General features: G+C 57.3%; 1 protein-coding gene across 1 annotated transcript in view; it reads right to left on the reverse strand.

The window, feature by feature from the left end:
- Window positions 1–564: 564 nt before the first annotated feature.
- The window catches only part of LOC141976876 (leukocyte immunoglobulin-like receptor subfamily A member 2), a 39,167-nt gene continuing 15,631 nt past the window's right edge, over window positions 565–24,100 (reverse strand). The window contains exons 4-13 of the mRNA XM_074938042.1: window positions 23,837–23,949; window positions 16,633–16,739; window positions 15,742–16,032; window positions 10,978–11,049; window positions 10,494–10,709; window positions 10,310–10,345; window positions 3,631–3,915; window positions 2,115–2,405; window positions 779–906; window positions 565–680 (exon numbers count right to left, since the gene is read on the reverse strand). Coding sequence (XP_074794143.1) covers window positions 779–906; window positions 2,115–2,405; window positions 3,631–3,915; window positions 10,310–10,345; window positions 10,494–10,709; window positions 10,978–11,049; window positions 15,742–16,032; window positions 16,633–16,739; window positions 23,837–23,949 — 1,539 coding nt within the window. The 3' untranslated portion in view covers window positions 565–680. The remainder of the gene's footprint in view (window positions 681–778; window positions 907–2,114; window positions 2,406–3,630; window positions 3,916–10,309; window positions 10,346–10,493; window positions 10,710–10,977; window positions 11,050–15,741; window positions 16,033–16,632; window positions 16,740–23,836; window positions 23,950–24,100) is intronic.

The raw sequence follows: 24,100 nt of genomic DNA on the forward strand, positions 1-24,100 counted from the left end.
CGATTCCTCATGTCTGGCAGCCCCCTTTGTTCTGTTCCACCCCCTTTTATAGCTTTGGCCAAAGGCGGGACTCCTTTGTCTCTCTCTCTGGGTTCCCACCCCTCCTTCTAAATGGAAAAGCACCAGGCTTAAAATAGATTCCAGTATCAGGTGACATGGTCACATGTCCCTGTGAGACCTCCTTCTTCATTACCCACAGGCTGGCCCCCATGTCAACAAGAAGGCTTGCAGGTAAATAAACCATCTACAGCCAATTGTCCTAGTCGATGGGGGCCATCAAGATTCTAAACCACCATTAATTGACTTCAGAGTTAACGTCATATTTCGAGTTTTAGATACAAGAATGATACATGCATATAAATAGGATGACCACACTCAGTAGATCATAAGTTTTGTAATGATACCTTCCAAGAGACCTTTTGCTTAAAGAATATTCCAGTTACATTATATTTACACTCATAAGCATATTTCCATAAACATATGGAGTGCAGTGTCACACATGTCGTTGGGGGTTCAATCCTGGGGAGCTGCTGTCAGGTCGGGAGCTGTTTTGGGGTGGGGATTCTCTGAGGCAGGGGTATTTGGGGGCAGGGGGGTTTGTGCTGGCATCTCAGTCCCCCGAGGGGAAGCGGCTCGTCCCCCGGGGAGATTCTCTTCCCAGCATGGCCGGATCCAGACTCCTGGGGGCACAGAGAGACTGCGGGTTAGAGGGGCCTGTGTCACCCTGGGCCCAAGTCCTGGGGGGAGCAAGGGGCTCAGAAGGGGGGGATCACCTCACCTAGGGCACCTCCCTCGGGCGGCTGTAATAGGCCTCAGCCAGGATCAGCCCCAAGACGAGCAGGACCATGGCGCTCAGCGCCAGGCGGGCAATGTTGGCGTAGGTGAAATCCTGACGTCCCGCGGGGGCTGCTGCAGATGGAAGGGGAGAGTCACTTGGCAGCTCAGGTGGGGAGATCAGCAGCTAGCTCTGCCCCAGGAGTGGAGCCCCCAACACCCCGTCCAGCAGGTCCAGCCCAGCCCCCCTCTGGGGGTCTCCCAGGTGCTGCGGCTCTGAGATCTCCCCAGGGCCAGACCCCTCAGGTGAAGCCATGTCCTGCTGCCCCAGGGGGCTGAGCCTCGGCTTCCCCTGTGAAGGGGGCTCCCAGGAGGACGAACTGCCCCCGAGACACCCGGCACCCCAGGATCAGGCCAGGGGATGGGGACAATCAGAGCCTCAGGGTCTTAGCACCCCACAGCAGGGAACCACCCCAGCTCCCTGTCCCCATAGAACCCCTCTGTCCACCCCCACAGGTGCCTCTGCCCCGGCCTGTCTGCTGTGCGGTGAGCCCATCCCCGGGGTATCTTGGCTACTGCCAAACACAGCCAGGCAGCGCGTGGGGGGAGGCTGGGACGTCACCCGCTGCCCCCCACACTCGGGCGGTGCCCAGGGCCCTGGGGACCAGGGCGCAGACAGAGGCGGCAGAACATCTATTGGGGAGAGGGTCAGGGGGTCCCCTGAGACCCCAGTGTGGGGAGGGGAAGCAAGAACCAAGGAAATTCTGGCTAATGCTCACTCCTATTGCCAGGGAGATGTCATGTGACCCAATAATGGGGGGTTATTGCCCCAGGACTCTGGGCCCAATTTCACAGCCCAGGCCCCCAGATCCTGTCCCTCCCCTGGGATCCCCCAGCAAATTCCCGGCTGCGACCTGCAGAGCAGGAGGCATAGGGGGAGCTGTGGGTCTGGGGTTGCCCCTCCCCCTGATATCTCAGCCCCACCCACCCCTGGGCACCACGACCTGTTTCCACAGTAATTGCCCCAGACCCCGGACCCAGGACCCAACCTCCTCTATGGGTCCCAAGAACGGTAGCAAAAGGGGGGAACATCCCCCTGGGAAAAGCCCCCTTCTCTGCAGCTCCCCCTGGGGGAAGGGATCCCCCCTCCCTCTGCCCCGAACCTCCTCCGGCTGGGGAACCCCCAAGTGACTCCGGCCCGGCTGCACGGCTGGGTGTCCCCTCTGCTGGGCCCAGTGCTCAGGGCAGACCCTGGTTCTGAGCGTCCCATCAGTGCGAAGCCCAGAGGGATCTGGCCGGGTGTGGGGCTGGGAGCGGGGACGTGGAGCCAGGCCCCTCACCTGCTACCACCAGCTGCACGGGGTCGCTGGGGTCCGAGGAGACGAAGGGCTCTGATGGGGGCCGGTAGCTGCAGCTGTAGTTCCCTCCGTCCTGCCGGCCCACGGTGGGGATGTGGAACTCGGCCCCGTCCCCAGCAGGGTCCACGTGTCGCGGCGGGTTCAGGTCTCCAGCCTTGTGCAGGAAGAACCTCACGTCCCGGCGCTGCCCCTGACACCGGATGGTGACGTCTGCCCCTGGGGTGGTGACCCCAGTGGGGCTCAGAGAGATGGAGGGTCTGGGCAGGCTGGGATCTGCGCACGGGAGACAGGCTGTGAGAACAAGACCTGGGCACCCACCCAGCCCCAGCCTCCCTGGCAGGCCCCAGCCACGGGCAGATCCAGGGCCCCGGGCAGAGATTCTCTCCCAGATCCCAGAGTCCCCCGACCCAGAATCCCGGCCCTGCGAGCTGGGCTCCCGGCTCCACAGATACCGAGCCACGGCTCCCTAGTGCTTGGGATCGTCCTATGCCCGTTTGTGGCCCCTGCCTCATTCACTGCATCTGGCCTGCCCTGGACACACAGCGACTCACAGGCTTGTCTCCAGGGCCCAGCACGACGGAGCGTGAGCCCCACACAGAAAGGGAGTCACCCTGCCAGCCCCCCAGGGAGGCAGGGAGGCATCATTATCCCCATTCTACACAAGGGGAAACTGAGGCACAGACAGATTCACTTGGCTAGTGAGCTCCCAGGGGCAGGGACCGTTTCTTCATTCTGTGTTTATGCAGCGCCTGGCACAAAGGGGCCCTGAACATGGCAGGGGCCCTACCTGCTCCCCCAACACAAGGGATCCAGCGCTATTGAGGCCAGCATTTGCAGAGGTCTCCACTAACTGTGGGCATCTCGGTTTCTGGCGCTTGGCCTGAGGTCCCCCAAGATTGAGGCCCTTTTGAAGGACACTTTTGAAAATCATGACATGCTCCCATCACACAAAGTCTGTGGCCGCGCCAGGAGCTGGGCCAGATCTCCTGGGTCCCAGCCCAGCACTCTGTCTACCAAGCCACCACTTCCCCTGCAGGCCCTGCCTCATTCAGCTCCGGCCGGGGCACTGCCTGGGGCAGGGCCTGGAGAACAGAGCGGAGGGGATCACAGGATTAAATAGCGACTCACGGCTCCTACGCATAAGGGGCAGCATTAAAGTCACCTCCCTGCCCCATGTCTCCAGGGGCTGCTGCTCCATGGGGGGAGGGATAGCTCAGTGGTTTGAGCATTGGCCTGCTAAACCCAAGGTTATGAGTTCAATCCTTGAGGGGGCCATTTTGGAATCTGGGGCAAAAATTGGGGATTTGGTCCTGCTTTGAGCAGGGGGTTGGACTAGATACCTCCTGAGGTCCCTTCCAACCCTGATAATCTATGATTCTATGATGGGCATCCCGTCAGGGCTCAGGGCAGAGCCTGGCTCTGAGTGTCCCATTAGCACCGAGCCCCTGTGAGGGTCTGGCTGGAGCTGGGAATGGGGATGCCGAGCCGGGCCCCTCACCTCTCACCACCAGCTCCACGGGGTCGCTGGGGGACGATGCGGCGGACGGCTTAGATCTGCTGTGATAGGAGCAGCTGTAGCTCCCGCCGTGCTCCCGGCTCACGTTGCTGATGGGAAACACAGCCTCCAACCCGTTCGGATCCACAGGTGGGAAATGGCGTCCCTCTTTATTCAGCACGAACCGCATGTCCCGGTGCTGCCCCCGACACCAGACGGACACGGCTTCCCCCAGGGAGACCCCCCCGCTGGGGCTCAGGGAGATGCTGGGTTTGGGGTAGCTGGGCTCTGCAGGGGGAAGCAGACAGGCCATGAGACAGAGGCCCCGTCCTCACCACGCAGCCTCAGTGGTGGGTCAGACCTGGCAGCCCTGGGACGGGCTCCTGGATGCCTTTCCACAGGGGCCCAGAGTTTCCTCTGAGCCCTGGGCTAACAACATGAGACACGGAGCAACCCCAGCCCCTGGGGACCAGAAAGCAGGAGACAGGCCAGCTCAGTGTCGCGGAGTCCCCGGGCGATGCTCTGGACCTGCTCCCCATGAAGTCAGGCAGGACTCTGGGGAAGTCTCCTCTCTGGGAGCAGCCTGTCTGCAGGACACACAGCTCACACAGCTTCCACCTTCCTGGGTCTGACCTCGGAGCATTCAGCATCCTCTGCCCCTCTGTGCGCTTCCCACAGCGAGTCCGCTCAGGCGGGGATCCTGGGGAAGCCAGAAGGTCCTGCCCCCCAACTTCGCAGTCAGACGTGACTCTCAGCCAGCCAGTAAAACAGAGGTTTATTAGACGACAGGAACATGCTCTAAAACAGAGCCTGCAGGTGCAGAGAACGGGACCTCTCAGCTGGGTCCATTTTGGGGGGCAGTGATCCAGACAACCACGTCTGCCCTTCATTCCATGTCTCCAGCCAGCCCCAAACTGAAACTCCCTCCAGCCCCTCCTCCCCCTCTGCGCTTTGTCCCTTTCCCAGGCCAGGAGGGCACCTGATTCCTTTGTTCTCCAACCCTTTAGCTCTCACCTTGCAGGGGGGAAGGGCCCAGGCCATCAGTTGCCAGGAAACAGGGTGTCAGCCATTCTCTGTGTCCAGACCCCTGCACTCACCTGCCCTCTAGGGATCTGCAATGATCACACACCCTTACCCCACCACCTAGATACTTAAGAACTGCATAGGGGAAACTGAGGCACCCCCACACCATTCAGAGGAACCATTAAGAACAGACGCACTTCATCACATCTCTCCCCCCTTCGAGATCGAACTGAGCAGGGTCACTTTAGCCGGTGACCTGGGGAAGTTTAAAACCACCAACGTTCCCATTGATGCCCCAGCATCTCTCCCATTCCTTGGTAGGAGTTCCACCAGGCCCTTCCAGTTTCAGGCCCTCCCTTAGGTCGAGGGTGGTCGATAGCACTCTCAGGCCTCATATGGGAAAGTTTATGTTGCCCGTGCCCTTTGGCCACCCCAAAACCCCAGGGGGTCAAACTGGGATTGGGTCTTCTCCCCAACAAGCTGGCCAAACACAGCCACTTGGTTATAGGACTCTTTAACTTTCTTAACAGCTTTCACTTTATATGAGACCTTCTCAAAGCTCTCCACACTGCATCCTTCAACAGGGAAGTCAGTGGATCCATTCACAACAGAAAATTTCTGGCTGTTAGGAACTGAAACTTTCTTGATTAAATCACTTCCACACCCTTCAGTTGCAGTAAGCTGCTTGCAAAGACTCCATGAGGATTCCTTTCCCGAGGCGCTTTTCTATGCAACAATTCACCCCTCACAGAAATTCTGCTCTTACTCTCTTTACCTAGGGCTTGCTCTGGAGGGACACTTTCCTGAGCAACAACAGACTCTTTCTGGGTCTCCCTTACATCCAGAATTATCTCTGGCCCATCCGGCGGATTCCTACACAATCCCCTTTCAGGCAAACTTACAGACTTCCTAGATTACAGGTCAGAAGCCTTCTTCTTCCTTTTGCCACACACAAGTTCAGGAATCTTTTCCTTCTTGCTACAGGTTTCCGCACCCTCAGTAGGTAACACAATCATGTCACCTTCATGCTCTCCTTGTGCCCTGACTAGGATCTCACCCTGATCAGACAGAGTTGCTACACCCTTTCCCAACAACACACTTGCAACAGGCAAAATACAAGCACCAGAATTGTCTGGGCTCTGGGATTTTGCATAGACCCTAACAGGATCTGACCTAGTTACAGGGCCATTCTCCCGAGCAGACCCAAACTTAGGACCATTCCCTTCCTGGGCTTGAGCTGAATCCAGAACCAACTCTGAGACAACTGCACTATTCTCCACCATCACAGGCTGAAAGGCCCCTTCTGTCTGCTCCACAGACAAAGAAGAGCAGGACACAATTTCTTCTTTACCAGACACACAGCTTGGGATCTCATTCCCCTTGTCCCAGCACACAAGGCTGGTCACAGACAACTGCTTGGAGATCAGGGTAGCTCCCTCCATAGGCAAGTCAGTACCCCTGACAGACACAGGCACGTTTCCTTCACTGTCACAATTCTCCACCCAGCTAACAGGTAAGGTCCAGGGACACTCATCTTCCACTCTCCGCGCCTTCCCACACTGTTGACTAGACACAGCCATCAGCTCACAAGGCTGCCTAGGCTCATCCAAACTTTCCTTACCCAGCACCTTGCCACTCCTAACAGATCCCCTGCCCTGCCTGTGTCTCCCCCCACTCAGCTGGCGTCTCAGCTCCCACTGTGCTCAGCCCTGCCCTTGCTGTCCCAGTGGGGGTAGGCAGTGAGCTCGCTGCTTTCCTCACTGCATCAGAGCCAGCCTGAGCCCCCCCACCACCACCCTGCTCCGGCGTGCAAGGGGGGCGGGGATCATCTCTCTGTCCCACCGAGCCCCAGGGGTCTGGTGTGATGATGTGACACAGCAGGGAGGGGGGAGTGTTGACCTGGGAATGTGCCCTGGGGATGGGAGACCTGAGAGCCTGTGACCTGAGCCAGGAGCGGGAGGAAGAGGTAACACCTCTGCCCAGAAATGTGAACAGAGGCTTTAGGAGACAGCCTGCTGGGGGGGGTTAGTTTTCAGTTTGGGGCTGGGTGGAAGAACGCAGGGAACCCCAGGGCTGGGGTCTAAGCTCCCTGCTCCCCTAGAAGGACTTGACTGAGGGGTCCTGGTTGTACCCACAAGCTCTGTTTTGGACTGTGTTCCTGTTGTCCAATAAACCTTCCGTTTTACTGGCTGGCTGAGAGTCTCAGTGAATCCCAGGAAGAGGGGTGCAGGGCCTGGACTCCCCCACACTCCGCGACATCTGGTTACAGACAGGCAGGTAGCCTAAGCCTAGCCGCTCCTCCCCCCTGCCAGCCAGGTCATTTGCATTTTCACTGACCATTTCCCTCTCCGCCGATTGGTTCCCTGGATTCAAATTCAAACCCTTGGCAGTTACAGGAGCAGGGCCTGGATCCTGTCCCAAAGAGACACCGTCACCTCACAACAGGGTCTCCCAGCTGGTATCCTGGAGAACCCCAACGGCCAGACAGCCCCACCCCTCCTGGGTCTGCACAGGGATCTGGGCCATAGGCAGGGTGAGGGGCTTCGTCCCTGGGACCCTCACCCAGCTCACACAGCCCCTCAGCATCTGAGGCTGAACCACCCAGGGCCTGACGACAGTTCTCTCTGTCCTAGGATCTCGCCACCCCAGGACTGTCTCCCCATTGACCATCACCTTCCGCTCCCACTGGGGGTCCGAGGGGCCTGGCCCCAGGAAACTCCACACAGACATATAGGTTGGGGTCAGGAGTGGGAGCCTGTCCACCACCCCACCCATCTGGCTGACTGAGTCTATGGTCTTGGGACCCAGCAAGGAAGCTAGACACCTGGGCTTTTCCGCAGGGTCCCCCTGGTTCAAATCGCCAGCCTGCTCAAAGGCAGTGAGGTGGGCATCCACATCCCTCCCTCCTTAACCAGGGGCAGCAATTTCGTCTCGAGGTTCCCTGTGGAACTGGCCTCCCGGGATCTATCCCCACTCACCCCTGGGAGGTCCCCTAGGCCTCTCCGCTCCCCCACCGCCAGTTCATGCTGCTGCTGCTTCTGCAGCTCTTTCTCGGGCTCTTGCTGTCTCTCACAGTCCTCTTGCTCTCTCGGACTCAGCTCCAATCCCGTCCGTCTCCAATCCCCCGATGGGGAACCCGATCGTGAAGACCCTCGTCTGGTCGGGGACAGGAGTCTTGGGGATGCCTGGCTCCCACTCCAGCTGCTCTCAGATCCCGCTATAGCCCCATTTAGGTCAGGAATCTGTTCCTTAGAGCGGTCATCCTCCTCCAGCTGCACGATTAACTGTGCTTTGGTGAACTTTCCAATGCTCAACCCTCTCTTTCTGCACAGGGTTACAATGTCCTTCTTAAGGAGACAGTGACAGGCCGTCACTCCGCTCTTCTCAAGTTGTTGTGGACTCACAGGCCTGTGTGCTCTCAGCTCCCCACGGTTTCCAGGGAGAACCCCTCGTGTGCCAGCCCTTCTCGAGGTCACCACCTCTTTGCCAGGGTCGAGCTGCAGACTCCTCCGCCCCTGGGACCGCTCGCTGCAATCCCCCGGGGGACCCTGTTACTGCACAGTCCTTCCCACTGGTCACACACTCCCAGGGGTTAACCACCCCCCGAAACCGACTCTCTCTGAATCTTCAGAACGCCTGGTCCTCGTAAATCCCCCTTCGTTTTACTGCTCCCCAGTCACTTACTGCAGGAAGTGCCATCCATGGGGTGCAGTAGATCCCACCTCTGACACCAGTTGTTACGGAGTCCCTGGGTGAAGATCTGGAACTGCTCCCCATGAAGCCAGTCAGGACTCTGGGGCAGTCGCCTTTCTGGGAGCAGCCTGTCTGCAGGACACACAGCTCACACAGCGTCCACCTTCCTAGGTCTGACCTCGGAGCATTCAGCATCCTCTGCCCCTCCATGTGCTTCCCACAGCGAGTCCGCTCAGGCGGGGCTCCTGGGGAAGCCAGAGGGTCCTGCACCCCAACTTCACAGTCAGACGTGACTCTCAGCCAGCCAGTAAAACAGAGGTTTATTAAACGATAGGAACATGGTCTAAAACAGAGCTTGTAGGTGCAGAGAATGGGACCCCTCAGCTGGGTCCATTTTGGGGGGCAGTGAGCCAGACAACCATGTCTGTCCTTCACTCCATGTCCCAGCCAGCCCCAAACTGAAACTCCCTCCATCCCCTCCTCCTCTGGGCTTTGTCCCTTTCCCGGGCCAGGAGGGCACCTGATTCCTTTGTTCTCCAACCCTTTAGCTCTCACCTTGTCGGGGGAAGGGCCCAGGCCATCAGTTGCCAGGAAACAGGGTGTTGACCCTTCTCTGTGTCCAGACCCCTGCACAAACCTGCCCTCTAGGGCTCTGCAATGATCACACACCCTTATCCCATCACCTAGAGACTGAAGAACTGCATGGGGAAACTGAGGCACCCCCACACTATTCAGAAGAAACGTTAAGAACAGTCCCACTTCATCACAGCCAGTCTCCAGGGTCCGTTCACCCCCTGGCTTCTCTGCTGGGAGGGCTGGGAGCCAGGTTCTCTCCCCAGCTCTGGGAAGGGAGTGGGGGACAGCAGGAGGGATGGGGTCCAGCACTCCTGGGTTCTGTGCACTGCACCACCCCTGACTTGTAGGGGACTGTACAAGTCTTTACTACACACTGAGGTTTATAACCTTCAGCTCCGCCCGTCACCCCCTAACTGATATGTCGGCTGGGAAAGGCCCCCCCTGCTCTGCAGCTCCCCAGCCGGGCGTCCTCTCTGCTAGGCCCAGGGCTTTAAGCAGAAAGAACTTCATGCCCGGGTACCGACCCTCACAACGGATGGTGATGCTTCCCCCGAGCACCACCACCGTGCTGGGCCAGACGGTGGGCATGCGAAATTCTCGCCCTGCTTTCAACAAGAGACAGGAGTTAAACAAGGGAGACACCCCACCCCTGCCTCCCTCCCGCCCCAGTTCAGTTCATCTGTCATTCTGCCTCTCTGGGAGTCTGTCCCCTACCAGTGATGGCACTGCCTGCCCATGGGGCTTGGGGACAGGGGATTCACCCATACGTAGCTCAGGACCCGGCTGCATGAGAGATCACCTGTCCCCCCGGCCCCACCTAAGGCCAGCCAGGGAGCCTGACCAGTAGGCCCCTTGCAGCTCTGCCCCACGCCTTGGGGTTGGAAATAGAGTCTGTGACTGGCAGGAGTCACACAAGACCCACCTTCCCCCAGGCCTTGGGAACAGGGGGCTGTGAGTGCAGGGTAGGAAGCGGTTGGGGGTGGATCTCGGGGCAGGGGTGGATCTGGGGGGTTCTCCCCCATGGCTGCTCTGACCGGGAACCTTTCGGTTCCCCGAGGGGATCTAGAGCCCACGGACGGGCCCTGTTAGCGTTTGTATGAGCTGAAATAAATCCAGGTGTCCCCCCCGCCGATCCTCACAGCCTGGGCGGGGCAGAGCTTTGAACCAGTGAACGGTTCAAATCCTGGCTTCTTTGTCAGAGCCTGGGAGCCAGATTCGGCTCCTAGTTACTCCGTGGAGTCTGGGCACAGGAGAACTGTGACGGGTCTTCACAGGACGAGTTTGGGTTGTGTTTTGGGGAAGGTTCAGGGCTCGATTCCTCTTTTCCCCACCCCACGCACCCCCTCCCCCATCCTTGATGTTACCACCCTCCCCACAGACTGATACTCACCTCCCCACGCCACTCTGTGCCCCGCCAGCCAGCAGCCTGGAGAGAAAAGTAGTGTTAAGGGGTCACATCCTAGAGCAACTGGATCCTACACCCTGGTCTCAGATCCCCACCATGGCCACACGCCCTGGTCTCAGATCCTCCCCGCCCCCCATGGCCACACGCCCTGGCTGTCTCCGATACTTACTGAGGAGGATGACGGTGAGAGCAGACGCCATGATGGGGCAGTGGGAGGCCCCCCAGTGCTGCCACCAACACCCCAGTGTCCAGCTCCACTCAGCCTGAGGCCGGAGTGCGAGTGGAACGAGGAACTGCGCGGGGGGCTGCAGCCCCAGGAAGCCCGTGATGCGCTCGGCCCCTTTCTTCCCCACCAGCTGGTTTCTCTGCAATCTCCAGCCCAAATCTACCACGGTCAGAGCAAAGCCAGCTCCCTGCAACGCCCAGCAAACCACATCCCCTCCTGCAGCTGGGCTCCCGGCCCCACAGACACCGCGCCTCAGCTCCCTCATTTTTGGGACCCTATAAACCCTGAGATCCCCCAAGACTGGGGCCACCCCACAAGGAAGAACACTTTTGAAAACTGCCACGAACTCCCACCACACAGAGTCCAGTCTCTAGGGTCCATTCATTCTCTGGGTTCTTTGCTGGGAGGGCTGGGAGCCAACCCTCACAGCGGATGGTGACGCTTCCCCCGAGAGCCACCACCCTGCTGGGGCTCACCCAGATGGTGGGTTTGAGAAATTCTCACCCTGCTGTCGACAAGAGACAGGAGTTAAACAGGGGAGACACAGCCCCCCGCTTCTCCTGCACCCCAGTTCAGTCGATCCCTCCTTCAGCCTCTCTGGGAGTCTGTCCCCTACCCAGGTTGGCACTGCCTGTCCATGGGGCTCGGGGCAGGGGCTTCACCCATACATAGCTCAGGACCCAGCTGCATGAGAGATCACCTGCCCCGCCCCACCCCACCTGGGGCCAGCCAGGGAGTCTGACCAGTGGCCCCCTGCAGCTCTGCCCCCCGCCCCGGGGTCGGAAATAGAGTCTGTGACCGGCGGGAGTCACACAAGACCCACCTTTCCCCAGGCCTTGGGAACGGGGGGCTGTGAGTGCAGGAGAGGGAGCTCTTGGGAGTGGATCTGGGGGGTTCTCCCCAGGGCTGCACTGACCATGAACGTGTCGGTTTCCCCTGCAGGAACAGAACCAGCGTCTGTCGGGGCGGGGAAAGGGACTGAAACACCGACACAGGAATCCCCTCCCCCCCCGCAACCAGTGGTGGATCAGCCACTGGGCCTATGGGGCCTGTGTGCCCAGGGGCCCTGGCCAGTGGGGGCCCCTGGAGCCAGGGGCGGCTCTACCAATTTTGCCACCCCAAGCAGTCGCTGCCGAATTGCCGCCGAGCCCAGAAGAGCGGCGGAGCTGCCGCCCTCACTCCCCACTGGGCCCCTGGGCCGGGGTGTGGGGACAGAGCTTCTCCGGTCTTGGGGCCGCAGTTGGGGGGTGTCACGGAGTCCCCGGGCAATACGCTGGAACTGCTTCCTACGAAGCCAGGCAGGACTGTGGGGAAGTCTCCTCTCTGGGAGCAGCCTGTCTGCAGGACACACAGCTCACCCGGCTTCCACCTTCCTGGGTCTGACCTCAGTGCATTCAGCATCCTCTGCCCCTCCGTGCACTTCCCACAGTGTGACAAAGTGGGACTGTTCCTAATGGTTCCTCTGAATAGTGTGGGGGTGCCTCAGTTTCCCCTATGCAGTTCTTAAGTGTCTAGGGGGTGGGGTAAGGGTGTATGATCATTGCAGAGCCCTAGAGGGCAGGTGTGTGCAGGGGGCTGGACACAGAGAATGGCCGACACCCTGTTTCCTGGCACCTGAGGGCCTGGCCCTTCCCCCCTGCAAGGTGAGAGCTAAAGGGTTGGAGAACAAAGGAATCAGGTGCCCTCCTGGCCCGGGAAAGGGACAAAGCCCAGAGGAGGAGGGGCTAGGGGGAGTTTCAGTTTGGGGCTAGCTGGGACATGGAGTGAAGGGCAGATGTGGTTGTCTGGCTCACTGCCCCCCAAAATGGACCCAGCTGAGGGGTCCTGTTCTCTGCACCTGCAAGCTCTGTTTTAGACCATGTTCCTGTCGTCTAATAAACCTCTGTTTTACTGGCTGGCTGAGAGTCACGTCTGACAAAGAAGTTGGGGGGCAGGACTCTCTGGCTTGCCCAGGATCCCCACATGAGCAGACTCGCTGTGGGAAGCACACGGAGGGGCAGAGGATGCTGAATGCTCCGAGGTGAGACCCAGGAAGGTGGAAGCTGTGTGAGCTGTGTGTCCTGCAGACAGGCTGCTCACAGGAAGGCGACTGCCCCAGAGTCCTGACTGGCTTCATGGGGAGCAGTTCCAGAGCATTGCCCGGGCACTCCGTGACAACTGGTGGCAGAGGTGGGATGTACTGCTCCCCGTGGACGGCGCTTCCTGCAGTAAGTGACTGGGGAGCAGTAAAATGAAGCGGAATCAACGGGGACCAGGTGTGCTGAAGATTCAGAGAGAGACGGTTTCAGGGGGCGGTTAACCCCTGGGAGTGTGTGACCAGAGAGAAGGACTTTTGCAGTAACAGGGTCCCCCGGGGGATTGCAGCGAGCGGTCCCAGGGGCGGAGGAGTCTGCAGCTCGACCCTGGCAAAAAGGAGGTGACCTCGAGAAGGGCTGGCACACGAGGGGTTCTCCCTGGAAACCATGGGAAGCTGAGAGCACGCAGGCCTGTGAGTCCACAACAACTTAGGAAGAGCGGAGTGATGGCCTGTCACTGTCTCCTTAAGAAGGACATTGTAACCCTGTGCAGAAAGAGAGGGTTGAGCATTGGAAAGTTCACCAAAGCACAGTTAATCGTGCAGCTGGAGGAGGATGACCGCTCTAAGGAACAGATTTCTGACCCCAAATGGGGCTATAGCAGGATCTGGGAGCAGCTGGAGTGGGAGCCAGGCATCCCCAAGACTCCTGTCCACGACCAGACGGGGGTCTTCACGATCAGGTTCCCCATCCGGGGATTGGAGACGGACGGGATTGGAGCTGAGTCCGATAGAGCAAGAGGACTGTGAGAAACAACGAGAGCCCGAGAAAGAGCTGCAGAAGCAGCAGCAGCATGAACTGGCGGTGGGGGAGCGGAGAGGCCTAGGGAACCCCGCAGGGGTGAGTGGGGATAGACCCCGGGGGGCCAGTTCCACAGGGAACCTCGAGACTTAATTGCTGCCCCTGGTTAAGGAGGGGGGATGTGGATGCCACCTCACTGCCTTTGAGCAGGCTGGCGATTTGAACCAGGGGGACCCTGCGGAAAAGCCCCGGTGTCTAGCTTCCTTGCTTGGTCCCAAGGCCATAGACTCCGTTGGGGAGTCAGGTTGGGGAGGTGGACAGGCTCCCACTCCTGACCCCAACCTATATGTCTGTGTGGACTTTCCTGGGGCCAGGTCCCTCAGACCCCCAGTGGGAGCGGAAGGTGATGGTCAATGGGGAGACATTCCTGGGGTGATGAGATCCGGGGACAGAGAGAACTGTTGTCAGGCCCTGGGTGGTGCAGCCTCAGATGCTGAGGGGCTGTGTGAGCTGGGTGAGGGTCCAGGGACGAAGCCCCTCGCCCTGCCTATGGCCCAGATCCCTGTGCAGACCCAGGAGGGGTCGGGCTGGCTGGTCGTTGTGGTGCCCAGGATACCAGCTGTGAGACCCTGTTGTGGGGTGACTGTGTGTCTTTGGGACAGGATCCAGGCCCTGCTCCGGTAACTGCCGAGGGTTTGAATTTGAATCCAGGGAACCAATCGGCGGAGAGGGAAATGGTCAGTGAAAATGCAGATGACCTGGCTGGCAGCAGGGAGAATGCTTCTGAGCATTCTAGGAAGTCTGTTAGTTTGCCTGAAAGGGGATTGTGTAGGAATCCGCTTGATGGGCCAGAGGTAATTCTGGATTTAAGGGAGACCCAGAAAGAGTCTGTTGTTGCTCAGGAAAGTGTCCCTCTAGAGGAAGCCCTAGGTAAAGAGGGTAAGAGCAGAATTTTTGTGAGGGGTGAATTGTTCCATAGAAAAGCCCCTCGGGAAAGGAATCCTCATGGAGTCTTTGCAAGCAGTTTACTGCAACTGAAGGGTGTGAAAGTGATTTAATCAAGAAAGTTTCAGTTCCTAACAGCCAGAAATTTTCTGTTGTGAATGCATCCACTGACTTTCCTGTTGAAAGATCCAGTGTGGATAGCTTTGAGAAGGTCTCAGATGAAGTGAATGCTGTTAAGGAAGTTAAACAGTCCCACTTCGTCACACACAGCCAGTCCACCCAGGCAGGATCCTGGGGAAGCCAGAGGGTCCTGTACCCCAACTCCACAGTCAGACGTGACTTTCAGCCAGCCAGTAATACAGAGGTTTATTAGAAAACAGGAACATGGTCTAACACAGAGCTTGTAGGTGCAGAGAACAGGACCCCTCAGCTGGGTCCATTTTGGGGGGCAGTGAGCCAGACAACCACGTCTGCACTTCACTCCATGTCCCCAGCCAGCCCCAAACTGAAACTCTCTCCAGCCCCGCCCTCCTCCGGGCTTTGTCCCTTTCCCGGACCAGGAGGGCACTTGATTCCTTTGTTCTCCAACCCTTTAGCTCTCACCTTGCAGGGGGGAAGGGCCAGGCCCTCAGTTGCCAGGAAACAGGGTGTCGGCCATTCTCTGTGTCCAGACTCCTGCACACATCTGCCCTCTAGGGCTCTGCAATGATCACACACCCTTATCCCACCACCCAGATACTTAAGAACTGCCTAGGGGAAACTGAGGTGACCCCACACGATTCAGAGGAAACATTAAGAACAGTCCCGCTTCGTCACGGGGGGGGGGGGGCAGAAAGTAGGAAATGGGTTGCGGGGCTGCAGTGGGGGGACGGAATGGGGCGGGACCGTGGGTGGAATTGGGGCAGGGACCGGGGGAAGGGGCAGAAAGCGGTGGGGCCATGGACGGGCTGCAGGCTGAGGAGGCGGGACAGGAGAGGGACGCAGGTGGAAGGGGTGGGGAGGGATCCCCCTTGCTCTGGCCCAGGGCACCAGGAAACCTTAATCCACCTCCACCTGTGACTCAGCATCGATCGATCATTACTGTCAGTCCCGGGGAGGGGGGTTTGTGGCTGGGGATGGTTCTGGCTGGGCAGCCCCCGGGCTCTGACTCCTCTGTGCGTCCCCAGTTCGGAGGCAGCCAGGGGAGCATCCCCTGGGAAAGCCCCCTGCTCTGCAGCTGCTCGTGGGGCAGGGATCCCCCCTCCCTTGGCACCAAATCTCCAGGAGCTGTTGCTCCCCCGTGGCTGGGGAACCCCCCAGTGACACTGTCCCCGCTCCCTGTCCAGGCGAGTCCTAGGGCTCTGGGCAAAGCCTGGCTCTGAGCATCCCATCTGGGTGCCGACCTTCTGACGGTCTGGCTGGGAGCGGGGACGTGGAGCCGGGCCCCTCACCTGCTACCACCAGCTCCACGGGGTCGCTGGGGTCCGAGGAGACGAAGGGCTCTGATGGGGGCCGGTAGCTGCAGCTGTAGCTCCCTCCGTCCTGCCGGCCCACGCTGGGGATGTGGAACTCGGCCCCGTCCCCAGCAGGGTCCCTGTGTCCTGGCGGGTTCAGGTCTCCAGGCTTGTGCAGGAAGAACCTCACGTCCCGGCGCTGCCCCTGACACCGGATGGTGACGTCTGCCCCTGGGGCGGTGACCCCAGTGGGGCTCAGAGAGATGGAGGGTCTGGGTAAGCTGGGATCTGCGCACGGGAGACAGGCTGTGAGAGCCAGACCCGGGCACCCGCCCAGCCCTGGCCTCCAGCTGCAGAAGAGAAGAGTGAGGGGGGATTTGATAGCAGCCTTCAACTCCCTGAAGGGGGGCTCCAAAGAGGATGGAGCTGAGCTGTTCTCAGTGGGGGCAGATGACAGAACAAGGAGCAATGGTCTCAGATTGCCATCGGGGAGGTCTCATTTGGATATTAGGAAAAACAATTTCACTGGGACGGTGCTGAAGCTCTGAAATGGGTTCCCTAGGAGGTGGTGGAATCTCCATCCTTAGAGGTTTTTAAGGCTCGGCTTGACAAAGCCCTGGCTGGGATGATTTAGTTGGGGTTGGTCTTGCTTTGAACAGGGGATTGGACTAGAGCCTCCTGAGGTCTCTTCGAACCCTGATCTTCTATGATTCTTTGATTCTATGCTGTCCCCAGTGACTCCGTCCCCTCTCCCCGGCCGGGTGTCCCCTCTGCAGGGTCAGGGCTCAGGGCAGAGTCTGGCTCTGAGGGTCCCATTGGCACCGAGCCCCTGTGAGGGTCTGGCTGGGCTTGGGGCTGGGAACGGGGATGCCGAGCCGAGCCCCGCACCTCTCACCACCAGCTGCACGGGGTTGCTGGGAGATGACACGGCGAACGGCTCCGATCTGCTGTGATAGGAGCAGCTGTAGCTCCCGCCATTCTCCTGGTGCACGTTGCTGATGGGAAACACAGCCCCAAACCCGTCCGAATCCTCAGGCCTTTCCTCCCTTAGCACAGCACATCCAAGTGTGACCAAGTTGGGGGATTTTCCTGTTTTCTCCTTGTTTTTCAATGGTTTGCATGCAGAGGGCATGGGACTCAGTTTCCCTGGATGTTACTGGTTTAACAAGGTGATGGGAGAGGGAGTTGGTTGGTACAGGGGACCCGCGAGGGAACTGGGGACCCCGGCCAATGGCTTGGAGAATGGAGACCCCAGCGACTGGTGACCGGGAGGCCCAGCTCAGGAGTCACAGCTGGCTTTGGCCAGTGGGAGGACAATGGGCTGAGGAGAGAGGACTCTGGTAACTGGACCAGCCGGTTCCAGCCAGAGGGGCCAGAGGACAGAAGAGGGGAGAGGAGGCCCAGGTGACCCTGTTTACCTGGAGGGAAGACAATGGACAGAGGGGGGCTTGGGGCCGGTGAGATCAGATGCCCAGCTGGGAAGTAGGGGGGCTCGGGGTAGAGGGAGGGAGCAGGTAGAGCCCACCTGGATGCAGGGGAGACTGGGATGTGCTGTGCGGAGGGAGGCCAGGCCTGAGGCCCGGAGAGTTTCCTGTGCTGAGTTCAGAAGCTCAATAAACCCTCCTGTGTTACGCTGGCTGAGAGTCGCTCTGGGCTAGAGATCAGGGGGGCGTTATTCCCTCTGGGAATGGAAGCCCCGGGGCTCCAGACCGAGTGGACTCCCTGCGGGGACCCACAGCAGAGACAGGTGTCCTAGGGCTCAGAGAGGTGCAGTTCCAGGAGGTGGAGGGGCCTAACCCCCTAGAGAGAGTGGACCCCCGAGAAGGGCTGTCGCACTGAAGGGGGTTCCCCCCAAGGACCGCACAGGGCCAAGAGTGGGCACCCCCTGGGAGTCCATGACAGGCCTCAATACCCCTGCTGCACTAGGGGTGCTATGCTGCAGGGGAAGGGGCTCAGTAGAGGGGCGTTCTCCCCTGGCCGTCACTGCTGGCCCTGATACCCCAGTGCACTGCTTGGGGGGCGCTGTGCTGCAGGGAGTGGGGGCAGAGGTCACTAGGGGCCTCTTCTCTGGCCGTCAGTGCCGGTCCCAGTGCTAAGTAAAGTCCTGCAGAGAGAAATCCTACAAAACCCTGTGCAACAATTACAGCCGTGGCCTTCTTCACATCCTCCCCGGTGTTCTCGGCTCCGATGGGCCTCTCAGTAGAGAAGCGTCGCTAGCGGGATGGTTCCTGCTGGGGTTTCCCTTGGCTCTTCCCTCTTTGATATTGTAGCTCTGACTACACCTAACACATAAGAACGGCCACGCTGGGTCAGACCAAAGGGCCATCTAGCCCAGTATCCTGTCTGCGACAGTGGCCAGTGCCAGGTGCCCCAGAGGCAATGAACAGAACAGGGAACCATCAAGTGATCCATCCTCTGTCGTCCTCCCAGCAAACAGAGGCTCGGGACACCATCCCTGCCCATCCTAGCTAATAGCCATTGATGGACGTAACTTCCATGAACTTATCTAGTTCTTTTTTGAACCCTGTTATAATCTTGGCTTTCACAACATCCTGTGGCAAGGAGTTCCACAGGCTGAGTGTGCGTTGCGTGAAGAAATACTTCCTCTTGTTTTTTTTAAAGCTGCTGACTATTAATTTCATTGGTTCTTGTTTCATGAGAAGGAGTAAATAACACTTCCTTCTTTACTTCCTCCACACCAGTCATGATTTTATAGACCCCGACCAGATCCCCCATTAGTTGTCTCTTTTCCAAGCTGAAAAGTTTTAATTTCTCCTGTCACGGAGTCCCTGGGCGATGCTCTGGAACTGCTCCCCATGAAGCCAGGCAGGACTCTGGGGCAGTCGCCTTTCTGGGAGCAGCCTGTCTGCAGGACACACAGCTCACACAGCTTCCACCTTCCTGGGTCTGACCTAGGAGCATTCAGCCTCCTCTGCCCCTCCGTGCGCTTCTCCCAGCGAGTCTGCCCAGGCAGGGCTCCTGGGGAAGCCAGAGGGTCCTGCACCCCAACTTCGCAGTCAGATGTGACTCTCAGCCAGCCAGTAAAACAGAAGGTTTATTAGACGACAGGAACATGGTCTAACACAGAGCTTGTAGGTGCAGAGAACGGGACCCCTCAGCTGGGTCCATTTTGGGGGGCAGTGAGCCAGATAACCACGTCTGCCCTTCACTACATGTCCCAGCCAGCCCCAAACTGAAACTCCCTCCAGCCCCTCCTCCTCTGGGCTTGTCCCTTTCCCGGGCCAGGAGGTCACCTGATTCCTTTGTTCTCCAACCCTTTAGCTCTCACCTTGCGGGGGGAAGGGCCCAGGCCATCAGTTGCCAGGAAACAGGGTGTCGGCCATTCTCTGTGTCCAGACTCCTGCACACACATGCCCTCTAGGGCTCTGCAATGATCATACACCCTTACCTCACCACCTAGATACTTAAGAACTGCATAGGGGAAACTGAGGCACCCCCACACTATTCAGAGGAAACATTAAGAACAGTCCCACTTTGTCACATCTCCTCATACAGAAGCCGTTCCAGACCCCTAATCATTTTTGTTGCCCTTTTCTGAACCTTTTCCAATTCCAGTCTACCTTTTTTAAGATGGGGCGACCACATCTGCACGCAGTATTCAAGGTGTGGGCGTACCATGGATTTATAGAGAGGCGATATGATATTTTCTGTCTTATCATCTATCCCTTTCTTAATGATGCCCAACCTTCTGCTGGCTTTTTTGACTGTCGCTGCACATTGAGTGGAAGTTTTCAGAGAACTCTCCACACTGACTCCCAGATCTCTCTCTTGCCTGGTAACAGCTAATTGAGGCCTCATCGTTGTATATGTAGAGCTGGGATGATGCTTTCAAAAATGCATCACTTTACATTGATCAACATTGAATTTCATCTGCCAGTTTGTTGCCCAGTCACCCACTTTCGGGAGATCCCTTTGTAGCTCTTGGCAGTCTGCCTGCGACTTAACTAACTTGAATAGTTTTGTACCATCTGCAAATTTTGCCACCTCACCGTTTATGCATGAAGGTGTGTCACGGACTCACAGGCCCCTGCAAGCTCTCTCGGCTCTGTAGGATCCCGGGAGGAACTCCCCTCCGTCTGACAGCCCTTCTCAGGGTCCACTCTCTCTTGGGGCTAAGCCCTGGGTTCCACCGTCTCCTGGAACTGCACCTCTCAGAGCCTCCAGCCCGCCTGGCTCTCACCGTGAGCCTTCCCCAGGGACTCTCAGCCGGCGTAAAACAGGAGGGTTTATTGAATGTCTGGACAAAGCCCAGGCAGTTGTCAGGGGCTCGGGCCTGGCCGGTCTCAGCACCGTCCAGCTGGTCTGACCCAGTCCCGGTGGGTCTGTCCCAGTCCAGGTGCAGCCAGACCCCTCTTTGTCCCCAGTCCAGAAGTGACTTCCTTCCAGCTGACCCCCCTATATCACCTTCCCCACAGCCCCACCTCCACCCTTTGTCTTCCTTCTGGGAAAACAGATAGCTGGGGCCCTCTCTCTTCTGTCCTTTGCCCTCCCACTGGCCAGAACTGGCCGGCTCTCAACACAGGCTGGGCCACCAGGTCACCGGTTGATAAGTTCATAGAATCATAGAATCATAGAATATCAGGGTTGGAAGGGACCCCAGAAGGTCATCTAGTCCAACCCCCTGCTCGAAGCAGGACCAATTCCCAGTTAAATCATCCCAGCCAGGGCTTTGTCAAGCCTGACCTTAAAAACCTCTAAGGAAGGAGATTCTACCACCTCCCTAGGTAACGCATTCCAGTGTTTCACCACCCTCTTAGTGAAAAAGTTTTTCCTAATATCCAATCTAAACCTCCCCCATTGCAACTTGAGACCATTACTCCTCGTTCTGTCATCTGCTACCATTGAGAACAGTCTAGAGCCATCCTCTTTGGAACCCCCTTTCAGGTAGTTGAAAGCAGCTATCAAATCCCCCCTCATTCTTCTCTTCTGCAGACTAAACAATCCCAGCTCCCTCAGCCTCTCTTCATAAGTCATGTGCTCTAGACCCCTAATCATTTTTGTTGCCCTTCGCTGGACTCTCTCCAATTTATCCACATCCTTCTTGTAGTGTGGGGCCCAAAACTGGACACAGTACTCCAGATGAGGCCTCACCAGTGTCGAATAGAGGGGAACGATCACATCCCTCGATCTGCTCGCTATGCCCCTACTTATACATCCCAAAATGCCATTGGCCTTCTTGGCAACAAGGGCACACTGTTGACTCATATCCAGCTTCTCGTCCACTGTCACCCCTAGGTCCTTTTCCGCAGAACTGCTGCCTAGCCATTTGGTCCCTAGTCTGTAGCGGTGCATTGGATTCTTCCATCCTAAGTGCAGGACCCTGCACTTATCCTTATTGAACCTCATCAGATTTCTTTTGGCCCAATCCTCCAATTTGTCTAGGTCCTTCTGTATCCTATCCCTCCCCTCCAGCGTATCTACCACTCCTCCCAGTTTAGTATCACCTGCAAATTTGCTGAGAGTGCAATCCACACCATCCTCCAGATCATTTATGAAGATATTGAACAAAACCGGCCCCAGGACCGACCCCTGGGGCACTCCACTTGACACCGGCTGCCAACTAGACATGGAGCCATTTATCACTACCCGTTGAGCCAGACAATCTAGCCAGCTTTCTACCCACCTTATAGTGCATTCATCTAGCCCATACTTCCTTAACTTGCTGACAAGAATACTGTGGGAGACCGTGTCAAAAGCTTTGCTAAAGTCAAGAAACAATACATCCACTGCTTTCCCTTCATCCACAGAACCAGTAATCTCATCATAAAAGGCGATTAGATTAGTCAGGTCTAAAGATCAGAACTCATCTTAAGTTCTATCATGTCCAGGCCATTGTCCGGGGTCCAGGCTGCTAGGCGAGGTCACACCCGGCCCTCTGCACCAGCAAACCCCCTCTCCCACCACCTCATTACACACGCCGCACACGGGGGAAACTGAGGCACTCACAGTACTCATGCACAACACTAAGAAAATCCCCTGCTTCGTCACAAGGTGTCAACCCACTTTTCCTTAGCTGCACTTCCACGCCCCATGATTATTGGTCTGCCCCATTTTTCTTAGGTTGTTTGTAGTTCCTTTTTGTCTCACGTGCAGCTACGCATGGCAGGTACCCTGCAGTCAGGACAGACATTTTTCCATAACCTCACCTGTTGGCACATCTTATGCAGTAACCTTTGGTCTTAGCGGTTATTGCTAGGTCACGCAATCATCTTAAGCCTCTGGCCTAGTCTGGCGAAGCTAAAATCGTACAGGTCTCAGCCTGTAGGCCTTGCTATTAACCGTGCTTTACTAATACCTAATACACACCCCTCACGCCTTCTTATCTATCCTATACTGCGCTAATCCTGCAACTCCAGTCCAAGGAGCATCCGTTGATTGTACAGGAAATGCACATCCATTGGCCGTACCATCCCATAATACACTGAGAAACGGAGGATAAAATGAAGGCTCCACACATAATCGCGGTGTAGTGAGCAGAGCGGCCTCCCTCTGGACTTGAGAGCAAGGGACCACTATGTTTTCCCTGGTGGGTGGAGTCAAATGTGCCCCGCCCCCTTCCCAGAAGTACGGGGGCGAGGCAGGAAGTATAAAGGGAGGGCCCTGCAGGGGAAGGAGGCAGATGTCTCCAGCCTGCTGCTGAATGCAGAGCTGACTCTGTGCTGTGCAGTGCCCTGCCCCCGGGGGAAACCAACCCTGGAGACGTGGTGCCAGGACTGTTGTCCGCAGTGTACCCCACGGAGACAAAGGACCCCTGGACTGCGGAACACCCCTCCCCCCCTCAGACTGTGGTAGGAAGTGCCCCAGGGACACCAGACTTTCGTCCGGTTTTGTGGCCTGAGCACAGGCTGGTGTGTTTGGGTGGGATCCCCACTGACTCAGTTGTGGCACTTCATAGTCGTCATGGGGATCTGCTTTTGATATGAATATGGCATTACTAAGTTGTATTTTATGCAAGATGGGTCATGTAAGATATCATTGGAAAGGTTATGATTTACTGAATGTGATTATCCTGTTTGTATGCATGGATCATTTCTGTATCAGTCAATATTCCTAACTTTAATGTACCAATTACAAAAATGTTTGCACCTGAGGAACGACACACACAAAACGCCATGAGTCTGGCTGGTTGGTCAATGATCCGTTAGGGGGAACAATAGGATTTTGAAGATGTTAATCTCCCACCTTCCTGAGACGTTTCCTGGGATGCTCCAAACCACCTTTGACTCATGGCTGCTTTGACACGGCAGGGTCATGTGATCATGTCACCTGGTTTGGAGTCCATCTTGGACTGATAGTAGTTTTCCACTTGTAGGAGGTGGGGATCAAACTGGGAAACAAAGGATTCCCGCCTTATGTAAATCCTATTTAAGGCTGGGGAGTGAGATAATCAGGGTTGGTTCTTCACTGAATCCCTGCCCAAGATGACTGCTGAAAACACCTAAAACTGATCTGGGGAAGAAAGGACTAAACCCAGGCTAGAAGGTTTCTGGCCTGTGAAAGGAATACCTGGAGCTTCAAGTTTGTCTTCAAGAAACTCTGCAACCTGCTTAAAACAACATCGAGGGTGAGAAATTACAGACTGTAGCCAGTTTCTATCGTGTATTAAACTATAGTTTGCATGTTTGTTTTATTTGCTCAGTAATCTGCCTTTGATCTGTTTGCTATCCCTTATAATCCTTAAAATCTATCCTTTGTAGTTAATAAACTTGTTTTGTTGTCTCAAAACCCAGTTTGTGGAACTCATTGCTGGTGGATGGGGGGACAAAGCTGTGCATATCTTCCTCCACATTGAGGGAGGAGGCAAATTTCAAGTAGCTTACGCAGTACAGTTCTCTGTGCAGCGCAAGACAATACAATTTTGGGTTTGCACCCTGAGAGGGTGTGCACCTGAGTGCAGGTCAATGCCTTAGCTGAAAGCTTTCCCATGCAGGGCTGGTTTCAGTGTCTGTGTCTTTCCGCAGCTGGTGTATCCCTACCTGTGTGTGTATGTGCTGGAGAGGGCTTGAGGGCCTGGCTCTGCAGAACAGGGTGAGGGAGCCCAGGCTGGTGGAAGGGGTGGGCTCTGTGGTACCCCAGTACATCAGGTGGCATCCCCGGAGTGGTGCGGAGGGAGACTTTGAACAGGGTAACACGCGCGCCATGACCTGGCCGCAGGGCCGAGTCACGAAGAGGCAGCAGAAGCTGCTGCAGCGAGAGAGAGAGAGGCGGAGGGACGGCAGGCAGCTGCTGGAAGGGGCGTCGAGCCGTTCCCCCGAACGGCCAGCAGGAGGCACCAGCCACGTGGCGCGTGGAGCAGCCCGTCACCGAACTGTTCCAAAGCCGACAGAGGTGCTGC

This window comes from Natator depressus, chromosome 23 (genome assembly GCF_965152275.1).
Source record: "Natator depressus isolate rNatDep1 chromosome 23, rNatDep2.hap1, whole genome shotgun sequence".
Classification (NCBI taxonomy): Eukaryota; Metazoa; Chordata; order Testudines; family Cheloniidae; genus Natator; species Natator depressus.